Source organism: Pygocentrus nattereri, chromosome 21 (genome assembly GCF_015220715.1).
Source record: "Pygocentrus nattereri isolate fPygNat1 chromosome 21, fPygNat1.pri, whole genome shotgun sequence".
Taxonomy (NCBI): domain Eukaryota; kingdom Metazoa; phylum Chordata; class Actinopteri; order Characiformes; family Serrasalmidae; genus Pygocentrus; species Pygocentrus nattereri.
Window position 1 is genome coordinate 18,334,595 of NC_051231.1, and position 18,458 is coordinate 18,353,052.

General features: G+C 37.5%; 1 protein-coding gene across 1 annotated transcript; it reads right to left on the bottom strand.

Annotated features, from left to right (window-relative positions):
- Positions 1–555: 555 nt before the first annotated feature.
- gnl3l (guanine nucleotide binding protein-like 3 (nucleolar)-like) lies at positions 556–12,803 on the bottom strand. The gene is made up of 15 exons (XM_017719136.2): positions 12,727–12,803; positions 12,584–12,624; positions 11,500–11,613; positions 11,233–11,349; positions 10,095–10,178; positions 9,317–9,452; positions 8,820–8,923; positions 7,019–7,163; positions 5,473–5,560; positions 5,202–5,379; positions 3,036–3,178; positions 2,141–2,277; positions 1,260–1,408; positions 977–1,151; positions 556–777 (listed from the first exon to the last, which is right to left on the bottom strand). Exons 1-15 carry the CDS (start codon positions 12,737–12,739, stop codon positions 710–712), a joined length of 1,692 nt encoding a protein of 563 aa, XP_017574625.1. The 5' UTR covers positions 12,740–12,803; the 3' UTR covers positions 556–709.
- Positions 12,804–18,458: the final 5,655 nt, after the last annotated feature.

Consider the following 18,458-nt stretch of genomic DNA (forward strand, 5'->3'; position numbering starts at 1 on the left):
AAAAATGCAATACAGCTTTTTAAATGTAGTTAAACAAACTCAAGTAGAATGCGCTTTTGGTCACACTCCCCCCATGTGATCTGCAGATTTTGACAGCTATCTGGCCATTCACCTTGAACATGAAAGTCTCATGAAACGTTTCTTATTAAAAATAATTTTCCAGTACAGAGTTTTCTGTAGTTCACACCATTATTTGAAATCACCCTCTTGGTACCTGTAAGTTAATATAAGCATAATTTTGAAGCACATAAATATCACACCTTCTCATCAGAGTTTGTTGTAACACTGTTCCTCTAAGCCTCCTAAAGAAAACAATGGTATAAGTACATACTGTTGAACCTTGTTGTTCTACTTTGTGGTCTAAATAAAAAAACTACTGGTTTTCTATAGGTTTAAACTACTCCGGTTTGTTTCAATTAACTCCAGGTAAATCATGCCTCTTTCAGCTGAATAATTCAGGTAGGCACCCGAAGCAAATATCAACTTTCCCTTTTGTAAGAGAGATGTGTAGCTTGCTTGTTAAAATAATTCAAAGTAGTTTTGCAGAAAACAAAATGTGATAAGAATAAGCAATTCATTTTTTATTGGCCTTCAACACCATGTACATAATTTGAATATACATACACACACACACACACACACACACACACACGTATGTATGTAAGTAGCGCAGTGTTCAAAGTAATGTGTCTTCCAAGAATGTGTCATTTTAGCCATCCAAAAAGGCGAAATTCATGGCTGAGGTGAGAGAATCAGAGAGTTTGGTGGCAAGTTTATCTGTGGAAAAAGTTAAAAATAAAAAACAAACAAAAAACATAACATCTATCAGTGAACCACAAACATTCAAACCCTGATCATATACTGTAGGTCTGTGTTTAGATTAATTGCCAACAGTTGTGTCAACATAACAGCAAATTGCTAGAATGATTAAAAAAAAAAAATCTGCAAAAGTGAGGGGGGGGGTCATGTATTGTACCTGCTCTTTTTTGCAGTTTTTTTCTCTTCTTGCTAGCAGCAAGAAGTGCCTGGCCCTGCTGAAGTGGGTCGACATGCAGGATTTCTCTTAAATCCACAGGTTTCGGTGCCTGAGTCTCCACAGCTCCACCAGATTTCATTTTCATTTCTTTGAGCTCTACCGTCATAGGTCCAAACTTTAATTAAGGAAGATAAAAACAAATGTAAGGTGTATTTACCTACACTTTATATGATACTTCTTAACATACTAAGATAATATGAAAGCAGACGATTTAGCGATGTACCTCTGGATCCTGATCTGGATCCATAGACTCATTTATTTCTTGCGCATCCGTTTCTTCCTCTTCTTCCAATTCTAACTTGGTTGGCTCTTCCTGAGTCACTCCTAAGGTAGCCATGCAGAAGCCCATCTCCATATCCGCAGAGTTACATTCTGAAACAAACAAAAAAATTCATTATAAAAGGTTGCTTAAATAACATTCCTGGGAATCCTAGAAACAGCCTACCTTTTGACGTGTCTTTTTTCCTCCTCAAGTTATAAATAAATAAATAAATAAATAAATAAATAAATACTCATAGCATAGAGACACATCTCAATGTGTGCATGGCCATCTCAAAACATACTACATATCAGGAAAACAAAAGATATAGTAATATATCATTTTTTGTTCAAATAACCTTGCTTTGGGATATGCTGTTATATACCAGAAAATCACTGACTCAACACTGGCTACATAATTAAAAACTGTAATTACATGTTGCAGTTGCAATGTGGATGGCAATATTGCAGAATATCGGCCATCGCTCAGGGTGCTTACAGCACTCAGTAAATCATTCAGTAATTGGTCTGATTTATATCTGCTCACCAGTATTGTGGAAGCTGATACCATGATAAATTAAGTGATATACTGAGCAGCTGTGGTGAACAGGTAGGGCTGTCATATCATCACTTTTTGCAATCACGAAAAACTCCAAAATGCAAAAATGTTCCTAGTGTTGTGTGAGCGTCCTGAACTTGATGTTTCCACATGAGTTTCTGTGGTTCTTTGATTAATCAAGGTATTAAAATACAAGCTGAGGCATATCACAAGTAGAATATGTAGCAATGCAAAAACTAAAATTCTAGTCTACCCTAATAGACAGACTAACATTAATGAAAATGTACCAGCCAAAGTCTCCTGATTGCCCTTCTCCAATTCATCCCAGTCAAACTCTTTGCCCATCTCAGCAACAATCTCCGCGCTGACGTGTGTGGGTAGTGTGTGTGTTTCTGGAGGGTGTGTGAAGTAGCTGATACGTCCTCTGTAAACAAACGGATGGAAACAATTCAACTACAGCGAGTAGACAGGCTAATGAACAGAACAAAATTATCACAAGTTAGCCCACAAATAAATAAATCTCTGCTATTTGCTACATAAGAATTAGAAGCCATCACCCTTGCCAGTCAACATTTACATGAATGACTAGTCCAAAGTCTTATGGATTTAGGTTTCAAGAAAAAAATATTTAGGAGGGCTGAAATAACTAATTAGATATCGGTCTAAAATGCACTACAGGCCTTTTTATTTGGGATTAATTTTTTTATTCTGTATTAATCTTATCTTCATTTGCCCACAACTAACATATTTATTGGCATCTAGTTTCTCCAAATAAGTTTGTTCCAGGACATCTCATTGGTTTGCAGTGCTGATTTCTAATTTCTTACTTTCAGTTTTTGATTTTTTTTTTTTTTTTTTTTTTACACACCCCTAAGGTAGCACACCCATCTTGAGTTGATCATGGTTTCAAAAGTGTCAGAATAGAGCAATCAGGTGGAAAGGATTAAAGCTGCAATAAAACTCTGAAGAGAATCAGCAGGAGTCAAGCGTTACAATCTGTTTCTAGGAACACTACCGCTGCATGCATTTAGGACCAAACCCATGTTCTGGGTTAATATACATATTACTGTTATCGCTTGATAAAATTTTATTTTATTTATTTTACAACATTAGTGCTGCTTCCAAACATTTGGCCCATAGTGCAACTCTGTGATATTAAAGCTCCTGATGTTTTAAACCAACCCAGTCCAGTCCATTAGGATGCTCTTGGCAGCTTTGTCAATGTCGGGTAAACCCCCCTTCCGCAGTTTTCCCTGGCGACGGGCCAGAAGTGCCAGAAACTCCAGGGCAGTGTGAAAGTCTGGAACGCCATAATGCTCCATGATCTACAAACAGCAAAATTAACAAATAAAACAACACCAAAGACTTCAGACCAACAAATAACTATTATTTGGATATTTTGTGATAATCCGCATCTATGGAATCAAAGAGTTTATGCAGTTTATGCAGTCTATCCAATTCACACTGTCATTTAATGGCCCACATGCAAATTCATCAGCACAGAAAAAAAGCAATTTCACCGCTTCGAGACTCTTCAGAAACTGCCTCTGAGGGTCTATAAATTGTGAATCATATTGTGTACAAAAACAGTAAAATAACTGTAACCTCATAACATTTCTAATGGATAGATTCCATTAGTGGTAACAGGTAGCCTATCAAATGATAATACTATATAGTTAAAAACTCTGTTACAGTAACTACAGTGGGAGGTTGTTTTTCTATTATCACAGGAGGTATTGTGGGAGGATGAGCTGATCAGTTTCAGCTTTGGAGATTTATTTATTTTTTGCCATTTTGCAAAGTGACTTGCTGTTAAATGACAGATTGGTAGACCTGACCATTAGCTCATTGAGAAAAGCAGCCACCAAGTCACCAGTCCTCTCCAAGGTTTGCCAGTTATGCTGTGAAACATACTATTTACAACAGGAGTCATTTTCCATGAGAAGCAATTGAAACAGTCCACCAAAAGATATGCAGAAATTTGAAATGTACTCGGTTTCAAAAACTGAGCGTGGCAATATTTCAGGCAGGCAACAAAGTCAAGCTCAGACCCCAATATCAGCGGATCACCTACCAATATGATTGGCTACATTTGTCAGAGGATGTTTATGTAAAGATGCATATGATTTCAATCCAATACACTGTCAAATTAAGTAAATAACTCCTCGTGATGAGCTACCTGTCCGTTCTGTGTCCACACAGAACAAACGGCTTGTTCTGTGTTTTTAAATGATAAACAAACCAAGTGGTACAAAGTGAGTTACACAACACAATTCCAGACAACCAGTGACAGGAGGCTCGTGCACAGGACAGAGGGAAGTGTTGGAGCTATGTGCTAGAGGTCTGAGCAGGACTTTTGGATTTTTTCAGCCTGCTCCTACACATTCCTGCAGAAAATTGGAATCATTTCTCCCGCTCCCACCCTCAACGATTTGTTCCGCTCCTACCTGTGCACATCCAATACCTGACACAGTCTAAACACAAATACATTCTCCTCTGGTGAAATTACATGGCAGTCATGGTCATCAGGCTCACTGTGAAGTAACCTCTCCAAACGCCATTTATTCGCCATAAACACAAAGCAGGAATTTAACCACAGAGGGTTTATTTTTGGTGTTCTTCTAGGCTTCTGTGACCATTGGATTGAAGGCTCCATCATCTCTCTAACGTGTTATTCACACATGCTAACTCTGCATGGCCTGAGTGAAGCAGCAGCGCAAGCGCTACAGCTCGGACTTTCATATTTACAGTGGTTGTGCTGTGGATCAGAGGAGTGAGAAAGATACAGACATTCTTGTTTTCAGATGGATAAATGGTCACAGTAAGTTTTTATATGCTCTTGGTTTGATTTTCATAGATGTTCACAGCCTATTCCAGTGTATTTAGCTGTGTGAAGTGCATGGCGCTCAGAAAAATCTGCCACAGGTCTGATGCATGAATGCAGCATCTGGGACTCACATGCAGCCTGTTTGAAAGCAATGACCACATACCATAGGCACCTAAATAAAAAGCAAGACTTTCTGCGTTGTTCACGCCATGCAAAAGCTGTATGTGTGAATCAGACCTAAGGGAATTTGCATGATGTTCACGAGATTTCTACTGCTCTCCTTGCCTTAAGAGGAAAGGAAGGTCCCAGAACAGAGCCATATTGCAAAGCATAATTTACTGCACAATTTTTTTTCCCTTTGTCAAAGTAGTCTAGAATGAAATACATGTACTTGCTGGAATTTTAGCCCAACTAAACTCACATCTGTCAAGCAGTGCCTTAGAGGACTGTTTACAATACTAATAACATCATAATATAAATTAATAAAATAATTTCAGATTTATTAAGACATATGTAGCTACCTGGTTTTTACTGCAGCGTCTTAATATGGCTTCAATAGCTGGGACTGGATCCACCAACTGTTCGATCTTCACACAGTTCCGCAGGATCATTGCAGCATCACTGGTTGATGTTGCCATAACAATACCAGGACAGTCCAGCAGTTTGATGTGTTTGTCTAAATGTATCTCCTGTAGACACCTGAGAACAACATAAAATGAAGAAATGAACTTAGAAAAATAAATCTGAAAAGTTGTTGGAAAAAAAAAAAAAAAAAAAAAAGTTTCAACTCACTTTGTTACTCCAGGAGTTGCTCCTACACTGCATGCTCGTGCCCGCTTCAAACTGTTAATTAAACTGCTCTTTCCAACATTAGGAAAACCTAAAGAAATTCATGATGGCACAGCTGTGAGAAATGATGGTTTAAGCTCTGCAAAAAATAAAATTGTCCCCCCTTATCCCAAATGCAGTCATCACCAAGATGTGCAGTGTCCAATGTTTCCTAGTTAGCTTTGTACTGGGGCTACAAGGCTAATGTATGAAAGCATATCAGTAGCAAGTGCGCCATCTGCTATCAAGACCACCCAAACAGTGGGTGCAACCAAGTAGTACATAAGCAAATTGGCTAGAAGCAAGTTGGAAAGCTCTGAAATGTAACGTGTGCAAATGTGCAAAATTACACTACTTAAAACAAATTGAAATTTTAACTGGGATACACTCCGGTCTTCTCTTTATTTGACTTGGTTATTCAAATATTTGAACATCACATGAAATCAGCTTAGCACAACTCTACTTAGAATATCTTAAATGATCTTTGAATAATTCATGTGTATTCGCTAATAAAAACTTAAAAAGTGTATTACCTTATTATTTTTTTAATACGTCTTACTGAGAATATAGAACCTTTCTAAAAAACATGCTTGGTAAGAACACAATTTTGCTGACTACATCCAGCTTGGCAGAGAGCTAACAGGCTATCAGAAATACTCAATTAGCCATTGATTTACTGAAAAACTTCAACATAAAAAGTAAAGGACACAATACATACCATTTGTTAATGTGTGTGCTTTAGGCTTGCAACAAAATTTTTCCCCAATTCCAAAAAGTTCCAGCACGTCAAAAAGATATGCCCACTGCATTCCGTCAAATGCCTTTTCAACATCCAGTGACACTATAGCAGTGTCAGTGGCTCTGTTTTATAGGTGAAGGACATTCAAAATACTTCTGATATCATGAAATGCTGGTCTCTCACAAAGCCATTCTGATCTTGACCGAGTAAGGACTAAACTCTTTCTAGTCTTAAAGCAAGCACTTTTGCAATGATCTTTGGATTTAAGGTTTTCCAGGTTTCAATACAATTCTTATTAAGGCATGCCAGAATGTTTTAGGAAGGCCAGTGGTATATAAAAGACACCTCTATCACTTCTAAAAGTGCCAGCAACAGTTTTTCTTTAAAGTCGTTATATAAGTCAATTGGCATTCGAGACCAGGTGCCTTCACACACCTAGGGGCAATTTAGCATGTCCACCTGTCCTGACTGCATGTCTCTGGACTGTGGGAGGGAACCAGAGTACCTGGAGGAAACCCACGCAGTCACAGAGAGAAAACTTCACACAGAAAGGACCGCGTTTGCCCGGCCAGTGACAGTGCTACCCACTGCGCCACCGTGCTGCCCTATTTGTGATCAGTTAAATGCTAATTTTAATACTTTTATTTAAAATTTATTTATTTAAGTTAAAGTATTGATGCCTTCAATTTTTACAGAAACAAAAAAAACAATCACTTTATTACTTCTGAAAGAAGGTAAAGGGTTAGATTTTCAACGCAGTATGACACTCACCCACCACTCCAACAGTTATGGTGGTTTTGATGTCCTGGCTGCGGCAGTAGTTTCCCAGCAGCTTCATTAGACATTCGGCCCCCACACATGCGCTGGAGCCAAGCAGCTCAGGAGTGGCCTGGGTTACTGGCACATGGCTTCGCTTCTGTGGAAGAGACCACCAAACCGCAGCTGATTAAATAAATAATTCCACTGTTACCCAGTAGAGTTGAACATGGGCATCAGTGGATTGACGTAACTTTTTTTGACAACTCAAGACCCTGTCGACATCTCTGTGTCTAGTCAGACACATCATATTTGTTACTTTTAACACAATCAATGTGGTACCTTATTTCATACAAATGGTGTGTTTTGAAAAATGGGCTTAAATAGTGATAGTTCAGTAAGTGTGGTAATATTAAATGGCCCAGCACAGTATTTTTACTCCTCACTTAAAATGAAGTATGTGATTATCTTTATACTTCTGCTTTAGTCCAACAAAATGACCTCTACATTTTTCTTTTTTTGTATACTGCTCCTAACCACCGTTTAGGAATTATTTGTCATGATCCAAGATGTCAGTGTTTCCTGTGACTACAGCAAATCATAAGTGACATTGTAGTGTATACTCAACTGTGAAATCAACTGGCTCTCCCACACTTTACATGCTCTGCATCACTCTTGACTAACCTTTTACCTACTGGGAGTTGGCATTCATTAATTCTCAGTTTCTGGATGTAAGAGGAAGCATGATCACTCTAAATTCTATTCCAAATAATCCAGCCAAATTAAAATGGTTCGGTTTTCTTTCTGGAGCTGAAGTGACACCCAGTAAATTAGTACAACTGATTTTAAAATTGGGCTCAGGACAGCTCTGACTCAAGCTGTCCTGAAAACAAATTTTCCCCAGACACTTACTGGAGGCAATATAGATGATAAGAAAGTAAATCTTTATTTTTAAATAACAGGTTATTATTTTCATTTCACCCTTTATTCAATAATGCAGAGAGCAATGGGAATGTAGCAAAATGTGCAGGTCAATATTAGCTAATTCTGTTATCTAGCTATTTTGACATTAGCATTAACATGGGCTTCCCGTCATCAAATATTTTGCATCTACAATGCAAGACAGCTACTTTTCTTTTTTTATAATGTTATATGATAAGAGACACTCACATTATTGAAATTTCCAATAATGACAGACTTCCCCATGTTTAGCTCCCGGTATGTATAGTTAAAAACTGTTAGCTAGATCTGGTTAACCAGCCACATAAAAGCTAGCTATCTAACATTAGTTAACAGCTGAGTCTCAGTCATGGTGATTAAAAAGCAAATCTAATTCTCTGGAAAACGGCTGTAAAAATGATATGTACGAAATAGAGCAGTTTTATCTGTACATGTTCTTAAATATAAACTGTGGCATCCTCCAATTTAATTTAACCATAGAATGTGATTAGCTTCTGTGCAATCACAGCAGGTATTCAGCCATTGACCGAGACCCCCAAGAGCCTTTCTTCCATTGTCTGTAGGGCACCTGCACCCCAGCAAAAGGGAGACAGCATGGCAGTATCATTTTAGACACAGACACACACGTATAAATATAAATAAAATTGTTTGCAGAAATATATTTTTTTTACAGATTTAAAAATAAAAATAAATTTAAAAAAATGCACAGTGCCTTTAACCCCTTAACCCCTACTGGTCCACACTTTAATTCCTCACATTTATAACTACATTACTTACACATTTGTTTACTAAATAAGAAGTCTAGACTTTAAGGGGTTAAAATTTTATGCCCTCACACAAGTACATTCATGCTCACCAAGTTCTTGTTCTGCTGCTGTGTTGATGCTTTGAAGGCCACAGTGGGGAATTCATTGCGAAGATACTTAATCCACTTTTCCACAATGTCCTTGGGCACCAAGTCTTAAAAAATAATTATTAAGAAACATTTGTTATTTCTTCTTCTTGTATTTAATGTTTTAACCTGACGCATAATTGCCATGTTTGTGTGGTCTTATGTAACAAAAATTATGTAAAAATGTATTATAATTTTCAAGCCATTCTTTATCTCTTAAAATTAAACTTTACTGTGCCTTCTTACTATACTCCACATATAGACTGGGAAGTGAATGACATGGCCGAAAATTTTAACAAAGTTCATATACTACTAACTCAACTAAAACAGCATCAAAGTTTGGCTTTGATATTATCTGGGCAACTTAATGTCTCCGTTTCAAATTCAAAACATACAAGTTCATGGCAGATCATCTGACCCATTATATAGCTGGTTTAAACTGGTTCCAGTGGCCAGCTTACCAATTTTATTAAGGACAAGAACAACTTTCTTGTTTGTTCCACTCTGGACCACAGCCTGCTCAACCTGTGGACAGCGACATCCTAAAGGATCTCTGGCATCCAGAACTTCCAAAACAATGTCAGCAGCTTCAATCACCTGCTCAGACATCAACAATTAACAAACCAATTGCAAAACCAAAAATTAAGGACTGGCAATATTATAAACATGAGTCAGTCAAATCCAGGTCAGATATACACTCACCGGCCACTTTATTAGGTAGAGTTCAATTGCTTGTTAACATAAATAGCTAATCAGGCAATCACATGGCCGCAACTCAATACATTTAGGTATATACAGGTGGTCAAGACAACTTGCTGAAGTGCAAATCAAGCATCAGAATGGGGAAGAAAGGTGATTTAAGTGACTTTGAACATGGCATGGTTGTTGGTGCCAGACGGGCTGGTCCGAGTATTTCAGAAACTGCTGATCTACTGGGATTTGCACGCACAACCATCTCTAGGGTTTACAGAGAATGGTCAGAAAAAGAGAAAATACCCAGTGAGTTGTGTGGACAAAAATGCCTTGTTGATGTGAGGTCAGAGAAGAATGGGCAGACTGGTTCGAGATGATAGAAAGGCAGCAGCAACTCAAATAACCAACCAATATCTCTGAGGAATGTTTCCAACACCTTGTTGAAAGTATGCCATGAACAATTAAGGCAGTTTTGAAGGCAAAAGGGGGTCCAACCTTTTACTAGCAAGGCCTAATAAAGTGGCCGGTGAGTGCATAAACACTTACTTTTTTAAATTCTCTGTAGTATGCCTTCCGTGAATTCTCATTTTCAAAACTGACATGCTTTTCTAAATTCTGCATTTCTATTTCCTGCATACAAAAAGGAGAAAGCACAAAGGATAAATGTATTAACAGGTGCCATCAGATTACGTATAGTTTGTCAAATCAAATAAGCTGCATATCAGAGTATTCTACAAATACATGATTAATTTATTACCAAGTTAAAATTTCAACAATTTTCATTTAAAATATAATGAAGTGTCATGTGAAATAAATGACAGAAAGAATAAAAAACAAGAGCTGGTACACCTTTGTATTATTGGAAGCACTAATGGCAGCAGTATTAGAGAAGTGACTTAGGGATATCATATGGACTATCAAATTTCCATCTGTTCAAAATATTTGTTTTTTTCTGTTATTCACAAAAATGGTCTGCCACACAAATCACTGAGCTTTTAAATGGCTATAAAACAATGCTAGTGTTAGTGTGTTTTAATTGGCTGGGTATTGCACCGTTAAATAGAAATAAATAAAGCAGCTGCCTCTTAGACCAACATCATATTGTTGACCTATGAAGTCATATTATTCCAGTTTGACTCAAGTGCATTTGCACTTCAAAGACTGTCTGCATGTCTCTGGTCGAAGGAATCAAAAACAATGAATATCCAGTAACTGCAAAGTTTAAGTACACATTATTTTACTCCACCTGGCTTTGGCCACAATTTACTGTCTTTGTTGTCATCATCTCAACAAAGAAATACTAATCGCAGTACTCAAATTAGTACTGAATAGTACTGAAATCCTACAATCATTTTTGAAGTAGACATTAATCAGAAATCACATCTCATTTTCCTTCTGCACTGTGGCATGTTTATGTGGCATCAGAGTCTCCAAACTAGAGCTACTTTTTGCTCAATGAAAGGGGAGGTAATAGAAGGGGAAGGTGAAATGTCCACAGGTGCACAGTGAAAACTAGTGAGAATAGGCAGGAAAGACACTCAACACTTCTATCAAAAATAATTTAAAACTATTTTTTTTTTAAAATGGTATGGTATGATGAATCAAGCTTAAAATGACCAGGAACACGTCAATGCTAAATTCAGGTTGACTTTAAAGGGTGTATTTTGCCAAGATGGACGCTGACCCTTTTATCAAATCCTCTCTGTCGTTGCTGGATATCTTTTTGGAAACTGTCAAGACTTCTTCTCTTCATGAGCTCCCTCTCTCTGGACAACTTCTGCCTCTCCTGCTGCTCCTCCAGCTGAGACAATCAACAACAAAAAAATTGACATACTTTTATATCACTTACAAATAACTAACAACCTCTAAATTTATATTATACCCATTTGCTATACAATTTACAAAATGTTCCATAAACTAATGCTCTACGAACCATGAATTTGCATCTTACTCTTTTTTGTCTGAGCTCATCTTGTTTTCGGTGGTGTTCTTTAAAGGCTCGGACATTAGGCAGACCAGGATCTCTTCTGCCTCCTTGAGAGTTTGCCTGCTGTCCATCTTTAGCCTTTATAAAAACAAATTTCCAACATGATGCAGATTGTTCATTAAGGTGTCTACTTCTACTTCCATATGTATACCGTGAAATGATGACAGCAATTGTCTCCAGTGATGTATGAGCTGTATGAGGGAACCTGGAGGGCCGGTGTCCAGTACAATTTGGCGATTTACCTGCTCAAACCCATTTTGTTAGCTGCCAGGTTTAGTCGGTGTCAGTTGTTAGTTTGAGTCAGGCAACCATCAAGCTGTTCAGAACACTGGCCCTCCAGGACCAAAGCAGTGTGCGGGAAGACGAGAGCCGGTTTATGAGGAACCTGGCCACTCTATTCCTCCCGTTATATCAAAAACAAGCCTGTTAAACAGTAGAAGGCGCCCGCGAGTGAGTCCTCAATGAATGGGAGTAAATGGAGCTCAACGGCTAAAAAAGAAAAGTTAAAAGTTTCAAATCACTTGTCCAGAGCGTTTCTTTAATTTTAGAAAGAAGAAAGATGTATTTCACTGAAAAAAAAACAAAAAAACAAACGGAGAACGAAAGAAGGCGGGCTTTACTGCTAGGGCCTGATGATTGATTGGCGAGCGGAGCAGCTCATTGGCTCTTCGCGCTCACTGACGTCATGAACATACATGAGGCGCCGTTTTAACTCAATTTTAAAAGCTCTTAAAAATATAACAGCGGTGTTAAAATGTTTTATGCTGTTCAGTGTTCAGTAATGATTGCGTTGTCTACAAATGTCTTCAAGCATTTGTAAACTATGATTTTGCCCAAATGCTCCATATGAATCCATTCATTTTGGACCCACTCGGGCGCGCCCTCTAGCGTTTGAGAAAACCGGAAGACATTGCAGATAATGGTAATTCTCTCTACAAGTTCTCTGGTAGAACAACATTGTAGAACGCGTCTAGAAGGGCGTGGCTTGTCGGATTAGACGTAGGAAACAACAACAGCCACGGAGAAGCTAGTAACTTTAGCTACGTACCTTTTTACCACAAAACCCAAGCCGCTTCGCTCGTTTCTGTTCTGTAACAGAGTTAGACAGAATGGTTACACTGATGTAATATCACGTTCCTATTACGTCGAACTGCAATGAAGGAAAATATAAATTAGCGTCCTTATACTCACTCGCTTTGGACATGGGTGCACGTGCGTCAAGAACAGCAGCAGCAGTGGAGTGAAGCAGAGACAAGTTGCTACCGCACTTCAGCATAAAAGTCCTAATATACGTTTGTCCGCCTGTTACATGAATTTTAAATTTGCTTCAGTTATCAATAAAAGTTGCAGTTAAAGTAATTTTCTACTATTAATTTTTTGTGTCACAAGGCAGGATACACCCTGGACTGGTCGCCGGTCCATCGGACGATATATAAATTAATACATACAACACATTATAATATAACGTGTGTAAAATGAAATCTATAAGGTTACTTTTGTGCGTCTCATGGCCAATTTCAAGGGGGATACCTTAATTTTCAAAACAAACAACAACAACAAAAAAAATACACAATTAAGTGTTCAAGATGTAAGAGAAGTTATGCAGAGTGGTTTAATACATTTTGCTCACAGAAAATCATTCCACAAAATAGTAATCTATAATAGATGAACAGCCACCACCCACTTTTTCCTCACCATAGACATTTCTTAAAAATCCTTATATCCTTATATTGAGAGTTTGAAGCACTCAACAGAACCAATCAGCTATTAGATAAATCAGGACACACAAATGAAATCAGAGCAAAAAATATTAGAAAAAAAAACAAACAAAAAGGAAAACGCACAGGGCGGTGTAGTTAATGTGTTTAAGGTAGGAATGATTACATATATCCCATGAAGCAGTGTGAATGGTCTCAACCAATACTTTTTTCCACTAATGTTTGCAATTGCATATTGCCATTTTTATTAACACATATATTTTAGTTGTATATATATGTTATGTTAGTTTTAACAGTCTGAAGGGAAATTTGAAATGTGGCAAAATGGATTTTACAAAGGCTTTGAATGTGGCTCAGACAATCTATATATACTCACCAGCCAATTCTGTGTGGCATACTTTCAACAAGGTGTTGGAAACATTCCTTAGAGATTTTGATTGGTTATTTGAGTTACTGTTGCCTTTCTATCATCTCGAACCGGTCTGCCCATTCTCCTCTGACCTGTCACATCAACAAGGCATTTTTGTCCACACAACTGCCACTCACAGAAAATTTTCTCTTTTTCGAACCATTCTCTGTAAACCCTAGAGATGGTTGTGCGTGAAAATCCCAGTAGATCAGCAGTTTCTGAAATACTGAGTCTGGTACCAATATCCATGCCGCATTCAAAGTCACTTAAATCACCTTTCTTCCCCATTCTGATGCTTGATTTGCACTTCAGCAAGTTGTCTTGACCACCTCTACATGCCTAAATGCATTGAGTTGTGGCCAAGTGATTGGCTGATTAGCTATTTGTGTTAACAAGCAATTGAACATTGAACCTAATAAAGTGGCCGGTGAGTGTAGTATCTGTCAAATATTGATTGTTACATTTTTCTCAAGTATAAACATGACTACAAATAAATTTAGCTTATTAAAACTCTTCATTAATATAACATCCTAATCACCATCTCAAAAATACAACCATTACTTGTAAACCATAATCAGGATCCAAAGCTTGAAGTGTCTGCAGATATGGCTTACCAAAGTTTCAACTTGTGTTGTGGACATCGCATCCTTGGTTCCTATCACCATCACAAGCAATTTAAGCCATTTGGGGTTTGTTCAAACAGCTCAGACAAGTCAAATATCTAGGCCTGGATTCACAAAAGTGTTACAAAAAAAGAAAATCTTCTTAAATGTATGGATTTTTTTTAACTTCATTCTTAACAAAAAAGTATTGAAATATTCCTGTGCCCAGTTCTTAATAACACATTTTAACACACTTTTAATACATATGTTAAATCAGAAAAGTATGACTTTTTATTCTTTTTCCTGAAGTTTTTCTTTGCCACGCTAAGAGCCTGAGAGAGGATCAGCTGATGATGAAGTGACATGCACAGGCACAGTCCATCTCTTGCTCAAATTTTAGGTAATTACACCCATACAAGAATTTATTAAACCTGATTCTTTTTCCTGAGGTCTTTTTACTTTTACTTTTGCTGTGAAAGTGTTAAAAAGCAAGAGCAATGTGAATGCCAACAAGCTAGTTTGCTAACAAGCATTTCTTAAAAAAAGTAATCTTAAAAAATAAAAAAACAGGAAAAAATCAAATCTTTCAACAATGAATGAATTGTGTTGCAGAAACTACAGAAAATCAGAAGTGAGAACAAGTCACTAAGTTGCAAGTAACAAATAAGTCTCAAGTCATCATCATCATCATCGTCATTATTAACTGCTTATTCCAAATAGGGTCATGGTAGCAGTTGGGAGAGCAGAGAATCCCAGATGACCCTGTCACCCGCAACTTCCTCTAGCTTATTCCCCGGGACCCCAGCATGTGTTGTTCTAAAACCTCAATATACTGTTCAGCTTTGATAGTGACTTTATAGATGTGTAAGCAGCCCACACCATAGTCATCCGAGATGCAGGCTTTTCCACTGTGTGCTGATAACAAGCTGGATGGTTCCTCTACTCTTGAGTCCGGAGGACACGGTATCCGTGGTTTACAAAAAGAATTTCAAATTTTAATTCATATGACAACAGAACAGTTTTCCATTTTGCCTTAGTCCAATTTGAATGAGCTTTAGCCGAGAGAAGACGGTGTAATTTCTGAATCATGATGACACATGGCTTCTTCTTTACATGATACAGCTTTAACTTGTATTTGTGGATTGCATGTTGAACTGTGTTCACAGACAATGATTTCTGGAAGTGTTCTTGAACCAGTGTAGTGATTTAAAGTACAGAATCTTGCCCTATTTTCGTAATACAGAGCCGCCTGAAGATCACAGGCATCCAATATTGACTGCCAGCCTTGTCCCTAGTACACAAGGATTTCTCCAGATTCTCAGGATATCAGATGATATTATGTACTGTAGATGGTGGGACATTCATAGTCTATATAATTTTATGTTGTAGAACATTTTACAGTTTTTTGCAGATTGGTGAATCTCTGCCCATCTTTGCTTCTGAGAGACTTTGTCTCTCTAAAATGTTATTTTATATCCAATCATGTGAGTTAGTTGCAAATTGCTCTTCCAGCTGTTTTTTTATTAGTACCACTTACTTTTCCAGTTTTTTGTTGCCCCTGCCCCAACTTTTTTGAGATGCGTTGCTACCATCAAGTTCTAAATGAGTTAATATTATTCATAAAATGGTAAAATGTCTCACTTTCAACATCTGATATGTGTTCTATGTTCTATTGTAAATACAATATGGGTCTATGAGAGTTGCAACAAATTGCATTCTGTTTTTATTTACATATTTGTTTCTAATTTTATTTAGCCTTCCAACTTAAATACAAAATCCATGGTGCACAGCTAACCATGACATACATAATGATATACACAAAGAGTACTACACTGAACATGATAAGAATTTCAAAAGTACTATAAAGTTTCATAAAAAAAACTTCAGAAGAATAAAAACTAGATCAGCCAACTGAAAAAAAAACTGTTAGTTTGAATTGAATTTAGACAACAGCAGAAACTAAAATAACTGACCTGAACAAAATTTACAGAAAAGACAGCAAAATAATCGTGAATATACGAAGCTGAAGTTAACTTTTTACCAGCAGATTGTTATCTGAATTTTCTGTCCCATTAGAAGGTTGTATGACAAATTGCGATATGACTGGCAAATAAAAAGTCAACTTCAGCCTCTGAATGCTGTGCTTGTTTCACCTGCAGAAGCTGCAAAATTTGGTTAAATAGAGAAAGCATTGTTTCTTTTGTTTTGCTACAATGAGGAAAATGGTCAGTGAGGAATGAGGTGAACTGGTAAGTTTCTCCAGAAAGAGTTTAAGGACTGAGTGTAGGCTTGTTGATGGTGTTGATGCATTAATTGTTTATAGCTTATGGAGGGGAATTTGAATTGTGACAGAATTAATAAGCTGAGCATAAGCACAGTAACAGACATTTGAGTACACTGTTGTATATTACATTACATATTATTATATTAAATTTATGGCACAAACAAATCCATTGACGTGAAAAGTATCTGACTGTGTAGCAGTTAGACACATTTGTTTCTTCCACTTTGGGTCTCAAATCTTTCCAAATCATGAGCCTCAAGTCCAAGTCAAAGTCAGAGTCCTTGGTGTTCATGTCAAAGTTGCGTTGCAAGTCTTTCTTGATTCCAAGACATATGACTTGGTATATGACATATTATGCCAACGTCATTTCACATTTGCTTTAAACTAGATAGAACACTCTTCACTATTAATTCATAACACTACCAGCTGCGCTGTGGCATAACAATATAAAAACTCATCATAGGTTCACTGGTCATCGTAGACATTGAGACCTCTGAATAACTTGTTCTCAAATCAAGTATTTATGTAGCAATTTTGTGTATGGTTTTATGGAGTGATTAGTCTAATTGTGAGATTTTGGTTAAATTTATAGACCACTAGTTTCCTGTGGACACTTTTAGATCCCCTTTAGGAAACCACCAAATGCATCTGGAATCAGTCCCAGAACACATATTAGAATCCTTTACTCTCAGCCAAAAATATCTAGCTAGCCAAGTGGCATCCTAGCAGAATGTCTGAGAATTCCGAAGTATCAATACTGTAAAGCAGGGGTGCATAATTCCAATCCTGAAGGGCCAGTGTCCAGCACAGTTTGGAGATTTCCCTACTCAAATGCTATACCTGTCAATTAACAGTAAAACGTATGCCAGTGTGTTTGAGTAGGTCAATCACCAAACTATACTGGAGGCTGGCCTTCAAGGATTGGAATTTAACAACCCTGCTCTATGTCTGAGTGAAGAAGAACCAGAGAAAGGCATAGTTTGTACCCAGAAACAGTCTTTTATTAAAACAGTCATAAATTCCAAATGAAAATACCACCTAAGATGACAAACTGTTTTGAAAATGAGGAGGTGCAGTCGTGGGCTGGAGGTTAGGGATCCAGCCTTGGGCTGCCCACCGCTCTGGGCAAGTGTGCTCACTGCCCCCTAGTGTGTGTGTGCTCACTAGAGTGTATGTGGTGTTTCACACAAGTATACACACACACACACACACACACACACACACACACACACACACATATATATATATATATATATATATATATATATATATATATATATATATATATATATATTCTCATAGATTTTTTTACCAGTTGTGTTTCTTCTGGTTCACCTCTCCTTTGTTTCTTTCCTTCTCCTTAGTGGTAGAGTTGGCACCCAACAGCTTTACACTGAGGTTTTGTTGCATTTTATACCAGCTTACTTTCACAAAGATTAACACCTTCATCAGCTGAAATAAAGCCATGGTGGGAGGTGGGCCTCTTACTGAAGGGAATGTGTCTTTTGTCCTCACAAATCTTCCTGCAAAGCTTGAGTCTTAAAGCAGCATTCCACACCAAGCGCATGTGCCAGCACATCCAGGGGACCAAACACACTTTATACACTCATGTATACATGCCCTAGGTCAAGCAGAAGCCAGCACTTCAGTCTGAGGTTAATCTGCCTTGGATAAGAAGTGCTTTTAGTATCAGGATTCACGAGAATTTGCTTAGCCCCATCAAGAATGGAAGAGGAAATTACATTTGACTGGCTCCTTTCATTGGCAGCCTTGTAAGTATATTTAAAACTCTAAACCCTGTGAGACACAAGCAGCTTCTGTGTGTGGATTCATTATTCTTAAAAGTCCTCAAGCTTAAATGGCAAAAAAGGGATTTTGCATGTAGGATAAAACAGACCTGGAGATATAAA

Coding starts and splice junctions, on each gene's coding strand:
- gnl3l (XM_017719136.2), bottom strand. Junction 11,350..11,499: donor ATGAGCTCAGACAAAAAAGA/GTAAGATGCAAA, acceptor TGATTGTCTCAG/CTGGAGGAGCAGCAGGAGAG. Junction 3,179..5,201: donor GACGCTGCAGTAAAAACCAG/GTAGCTACATAT, acceptor TGCTGTTTGTAG/ATCATGGAGCATTATGGCGT.